The following is a 6,055-nucleotide window of genomic DNA, read 5'->3' on the forward strand; positions in this document are numbered from 1 at the left end:
TCATCATAGTGGTCTCTGACTTGTGGTCAGACTCGCTCAGGTGGAACAAATTTAAATTTGTGCCTTTTGGGCCTCCGGAGTAAACTCTGTGGATTTGGAAACTATAGGGGCTCCAGAGTAAAATGGACCCCCCCCCTTTTACATTCGACACAAAGTACAGAAAATTGTGTACAGTGCAGTAAATGATGAGTACACACACACCAAAAATATTGTTGACCATTTAGGCTTGAACACATTTCAAATAAAACAATCACATAATATGTCACATATTATCAAATTATGATTTGTATAATAGCTAGTATACAATATATCGATAATTGTGCAAACTTTCCGTCATTTTCACCCTAATTATTAATGTTAAAGGTAAACCAAATGGAACTCTTATTCTGAAGGATTGCAAAAAATACTTGACCCGGAATTACAAAATTATTCTTGCCTGCCTCACAGGGGTGCACTGGGGATCCTTATTCTGAAGGATTGCAAAAATACTTGACCCGGAAGTACTACGTTTTTCTGCACTGGCAACACGTGTGTAGCTTTTCTCCCCACTTGCAACGTAGCACGCTGCAAACTAACTAAAACGCTAAGTAACTTCTGCGTTATCTCTCAGAAACATGACCAAGGTAAAGAAGGAAAAAGGCACTAAGGAGGAGGAGGCTGGAGCGACGGAGACTGTAGGGATAGAGAAGTCGTATCAAGAGTTGATTGCAAACATCAACCCAATTGCTAATCCACTGGCCACTAAGAAGCTAAGCAAGAAGCTCTACAAATGCGTCAAAAAAGGTAAACTATAAATTCTATTTTCATATTGACAAATAAATGCCAAGAATATGGTCGACATTTTCAAATAGTATCCAGCAAGGTAACGTTTGTCAGCCTGCTAATATTAGCTTGGTGAATTGTTAGTTAGCTAGGACATTTGCCAACGTTAGTAGTTGGCAAGTGAGCTGAGTGGTGTTAGCTACTTCAGCTAACTTTCCGACTTTTTTTTTTACATGCAACTCTGTCCTTTTCAGCATCTAAACTCAAACAAATTCGTCGTGGAGTGAAAGAAGTTCAGAAGTTCATTAACAAAGGAGAAACTGGGTAAGTTTGTTAACTAGTTCATTTAGCCTGTACTGTTTTAATATTTTGCTAACGTTCTGCAAATAGTTCAGATCATACGCATGCTTCTCTATCTATATACAATTATATATTTTGCAGGATTGTGGTGTTGGCTGGAGATACTCTTCCAATCGATGTTTACTGCCATCTACCCGTCATGTGTGAGGACAGGAGTCTGCCATATGCCTATATTCCCTCAAAAGTGGTGAGTTCTCCAAACCAAAAGGCCTAACTGCGGAAGTGCATAGAAATGTCGGATATCACCTCATTGTCCACAGAGTTATGAAACTACAGAGCACTACATGGTTCAAAGCATCTAACGTCACAATTAAGCTTTTCATATCGCCACCATCTTGGAGCTGAAATTGATCATGTGTACTGTACTAAAAATACAAAGAGGAATGTACAATATGACAAACCTCTGGCTTTCCTTTTAAATTAGTTTTGCGAAGGATGTGACGAGTATGCAATTGAGGTTCTCCCATGAAATCGATGAGACAAATACCTTTTAAAGAAACCCTGCCATGTCTATCTCCTCAGGACCTTGGTTCGTCTGCAGGCTCAAAGCGGCCCACCTGCGTCATCATGATCAAATCTCACGAGGACTACAAGGAGGCCTATGATGAGTGTTTCGAGGAGGTCTCTGCCCTACCCAAACCCCTCTGAACCTGTTCTCTGGCTATCAGACTCAAATTGTATCTGAGAATGTCTGGCTGTAGGCAGAATCAATTGGTGGGGGGTGAAATGAACTGACTGTAACTAGAACCAAGCTGCAATGTGGTGTGGTATTTGTCTCAGTATACGTCGATACCCCAGCAGTTATCCCCCCCAAAAAAATGTCATATTTGTTTGTTTTGGTTATTAAATGTAAACTGGGCCTATGAAGGTTGACAGCATCCTTTGGTATTTTAAATAGGTGCTGACTTGAAACAGGACTTTATTTTCCTAGTTTTGGTGGCATCCATGCATCGTCTACAGCCAGATGTGAATATGTCTACCAAGTACATTCAGTTTTTACATTGTATTATGTGCTTTCATAACTATCGGTTGCACTGCTATATAACATACATTTTGGTATGAATAATAAATCTGCACGCTGATTTTGAGTTGATGAGCCTTGTTGTGTTTGAATGGTCGGGACTCGGGTTAGGTAACAGAGCATGTGCTTAACGTATCTTGTGTGTCTTGTTGGTGTGAACAGCCGGTTCTAATTGAGGGACCATAGGGGACTACATGACTCCTGAGCAGTTAAACATTAAATCATTTTTTGCAATCTCACTCTGATGGGTTTGATCATTGCAGCTGTAAACAAATGTATCACTTATGTGGCGGAAGGTAGTCTAGTGGTTAGAGCGTTGGACTAGTAACCGAAAGGTTGCAAGATCAAATCCCTGAGCTGACAAGGTACAAATCTGTCATTCTGCCCCTGAACAGGCAGTTAACCCACTGTTCCTAGACCGTCATTGAAAATAAGAATTTGTTCTTAACTAACTTGCCTAGTTTAAAGGTACAATTAAAAAATAACTCATACATTTAGTAGGTAAATCCCCCCCGATTCATCGTTTTGTCTTAGTTCTATCTTGTCTTCTAATTTTTTATTTTGTCACAGGCATATTGACATTCCCCTTTTGCATAGGTTCTTCATACTCTTGCTTTGTGGAAGGTGTGTTGCCAGGTGATACGATGCTGTATTGATGCAATAAATGCACCTGTTTTTTTGGTACATCTCAACACATCTGCTTCTTTACATTAGGAGAGGGGATAAATTTACATCATGAAGGCACTGATGGTGACACAAAATGGACGTCCTTATAGTTTGTTTTGTAAAAGCCCAGGTGGGCATTGGAGATCATTATTACGTATGTGAACATTATGGTGAAAACATTAACTTAGCAGGCCATGCTTGGTAGCAGCAAACTGAGCAGGCGTTCACCTTTTCACAGATACACTTTTGATGCATTTTACAGACTGTCATTTCTTAAATGACACACCTGCTATCGGTTGCACTGAAAGATCTAGTTGAGCTGAATATATTTTTTTTGTATGTGTAAAGCACTTGCTCTTGGAGCAGGTTTTGGCCAAAATTATCCGATGAAACTGAGTAGCATTTCGCTACACTTGCAGTAACATCTGCTAAAGCATATGTATGTGACCAATAAGATTTTATTTTACTAACAACCACAAGGTGTCAGTAGTTACACGTTTTAATGTAGACCAGGGATGGGCAACTGGTGCACCCTCTTATGTGGGCCTGCAGATAAATCAACTCCCCCCATCCCAACATTAGGGGGCTCAACCTAATGTTTATAGAGTTAAAAGAGCACAAGATCAAACATGCAGCGTTTCTGTTCCTTCAATCACTGACAGTCACTCAATTAGCACGGCGGCAGGGTAGCCTAGTGGTTAGAGCGTTGGACTAGTAACCGGAAGTTCAAATCCCTGAGCTGACAAGGTACAAATCTGTCGTTCTGCCCCTGAACAGGCAGTTAACCCACTGTTCCTAGGCCGTCATTGAATATATAAATTTGTTCTTAACTGACTTGCCTAGTAAAATAAAAATGTCAGCAAAAAAAACAGTTTTGTTAAGTTAGTCTAGGCAGCTAAACTTGTAATCATGGTCAAATTATAGACCACAGGGCCCCCATTGATTTTGTTAGTCACTCTCACTCAGAGATATTAACTGCAACAACAAAAAAATGAATTGTTCTCTCTACCCCATGGGAAAATGTGTATGATTGTTTGACATGAGTTATACAATTGCAAAATCTTATCTCCGCCCCATGGCAAAATGGGTAGGAATGCAGCAAATGAACTCCCTTAACTTCAATTTATTCTCTCCGCTGTCAAGAGGGGGGCTGCTAAAAATCTTTTGCTTGCAAGGTACGGGCGCCTCCCAACAAAATGTAACTTAGGCTAGGTCCGGCTCACTGCATATGTGGGTACACAGACCCGTGAGCCACTGCGGCCCTTCATAATGAGTTGTGGCCCCCACCCCTATCAAAGTTGCCATTCCCTGATGTAGAAATATCCCTCCACTAGGTATGAGCGTTGTCCTGTTGGTAGCCTCTCATTGAGTCAAGACTTTCACCTGCTGTTATTCCGGCTTTATTTTAAAACCCGTTATTAAACAGTCAGTTTTTTTTTTGCTTGGAATCTGACCTTCAACAGAACATTTCACAAAATATTATGGCCACTTTCCCTCACACATTTACCCACCATTCTGCATGCACTGAATAGGGTGAATTTTATTGGTCACTTGTGCCGAAAACAAAAGGTGTAGACTACTTGAAATACGTACTTACGGGCCCTTTCCCAATGATGCGGGGATTCAAAAAAATGATAATCAGGGTAGTGCTGCTCTTTATTTGGTGAGGAAACACCTGGCGTGTTGGCTGTTGAAACAGTCTGTGAACCCCTCTCTCCCCTCAGTCCCCACCAGGCCAACATTTATGTTGCTGTTTTTTTCCAGTGTTGACATTTCAAATATTTCTCCCCCCCAAAAAAGCCACCAATACTGTGTTTGTTGTGTTTAGCTCTATTTTCCCCAAAATCCTACAAAAGCAGAAGAGCCATGTCTCAGTCCATCAGAGCACAATGGTTTTAACAGGGGAACATCCAAGAAGGAACTTTAACAGAAGATAATCTTCACTACTTTCCAGATATATTTCCTGGAAGGATTAACCTCGATGCCTACTTATAAGGATGGAGATAATCCTGACCGATTTTGTATCCTCTCTTCCCCAGTCTGGTGGATATCTACGGATATTACTTTGAATTCATATAGATTTTATTTGTGACCAAGGTATTTATTTGAGATGACCGAAATAGGCAAGTGTCTGAACAAACAGCTTCAATGTTAGGGAGTTGATTAGATATTTACCATTAACGAGATATTTTACCATTAACGAGATATTTTACCATTGTAAATGATTTAGCGTCCTCTAATAATAGTAGTAGTCAAGATTTCTATCTGTGTTTATTATTTATTTTAAGATAAATATACTCTCACCTTGGTGCCTGAAACATCTGTAGTTTTGGAGGGGTCATTTGGTTTTAGAAAACACTTTATTTTTTATTGACATTTTAAAAGAAATAAACTTATTGACAGTATTCTTTAAAAGAGACAATCTGCAGATTTGTAAATTTTCTATTGGATAGAGAGTAGTTAGAGAACAGAACAATGTTGTGCAGTTGGAGCGATGGAGGTAACAATAAACCAAGGACGTGTGGATGTCCTTCCCTGTGTGACACGTGGCTGGCTGCTTGGGGCCCTGTTTCCACAACAGCACGCCTCGGGGGCAGAGAAGGAGGAGAAGGATGGTGGCACGGGGGGCCTGGGTTCTGGAGCAGGGTGACAGGAACAGAACTGTGTGCTGCTCTCTCTGTTTACCAAACAAGCCTCATAGGCCAGCTCTGTTTTAGTAAACAGCATGGTGGTTGGATGGAGTTGGACCCTCAGGTTTGGCATGAGGGCTGCTCTCTGACACAACCTGTCTTCTTCAGAATGACCTTCATTCTGTGTGTGTGTGTTAAGAAATCCAGACATTTTTTTTCATAGTTGTCCGTTTGTCCCATCCGTCCTCCACACATCCCTCATAGCCCTCCCTTCCCAGTCATGACCAGCCTAGCTGAACCTCTGGCACGTTACAACCGTAGTTGGTTGGACAAAGACTCAGAGTATTTGACATGACCATTGTCTTGTTTTGTACACTTTGTACAAAATAATAAAATGCAGTACTACAGGATATGTCTTAACGTAGCTCTTTATTAGCTATAACTGTCATGTTCACGTATCACCAACCAGGATCAAACTACCCATGACCTAACCATTTGGGTGGTCTTAACCAATCATAGCACAGTATGATATGGCGGTAAAATGCATCCAATTACAATTCAGTATGTTTATACATATGAATATTACAATCGTGTCTTTAAATAACAGTCATAATTT

The 6,055-nt window shown here is 40.5% G+C and overlaps 1 protein-coding gene across 1 annotated transcript; it reads left to right on the plus strand.

Annotated features, from left to right (window-relative positions):
- Window positions 1–490: 490 nt before the first annotated feature.
- On the plus strand, window positions 491–2,210 carry nhp2 (NHP2 ribonucleoprotein homolog (yeast)). The gene is made up of 4 exons (XM_046298413.1): window positions 491–783; window positions 1,017–1,086; window positions 1,204–1,309; window positions 1,645–2,210. The coding sequence occupies exons 1-4, from the start codon at window positions 615–617 to the stop codon at window positions 1,768–1,770; spliced, it is 471 nt and encodes a 156-aa protein (XP_046154369.1). The 5' UTR covers window positions 491–614; the 3' UTR covers window positions 1,771–2,210.
- The last annotated feature ends 3,845 nt before the right edge of the window (window positions 2,211–6,055 follow it).

The sequence above is a fragment of the Oncorhynchus gorbuscha genome, linkage group LG02, assembly GCF_021184085.1.
Source record: "Oncorhynchus gorbuscha isolate QuinsamMale2020 ecotype Even-year linkage group LG02, OgorEven_v1.0, whole genome shotgun sequence".
Classification (NCBI taxonomy): Eukaryota; Metazoa; Chordata; class Actinopteri; order Salmoniformes; family Salmonidae; genus Oncorhynchus; species Oncorhynchus gorbuscha.

What these genes read in the sequence shown, in the direction of transcription:
- nhp2 (XM_046298413.1), top strand. Translation starts at nt 615, where the DNA reads ATGACCAAGGTAAAGAAGGAAAAAGGCACTAAGGAGGAGGAGGCTGGA. An exon ending in CTACAAATGCGTCAAAAAAG is followed by an intron (nt 784 to 1,016) that starts GTAAACTATAAA and finishes TGTCCTTTTCAG; the next exon opens with CATCTAAACTCAAACAAATT. An exon ending in ATTAACAAAGGAGAAACTGG is followed by an intron (nt 1,087 to 1,203) that starts GTAAGTTTGTTA and finishes TATATTTTGCAG; the next exon opens with GATTGTGGTGTTGGCTGGAG.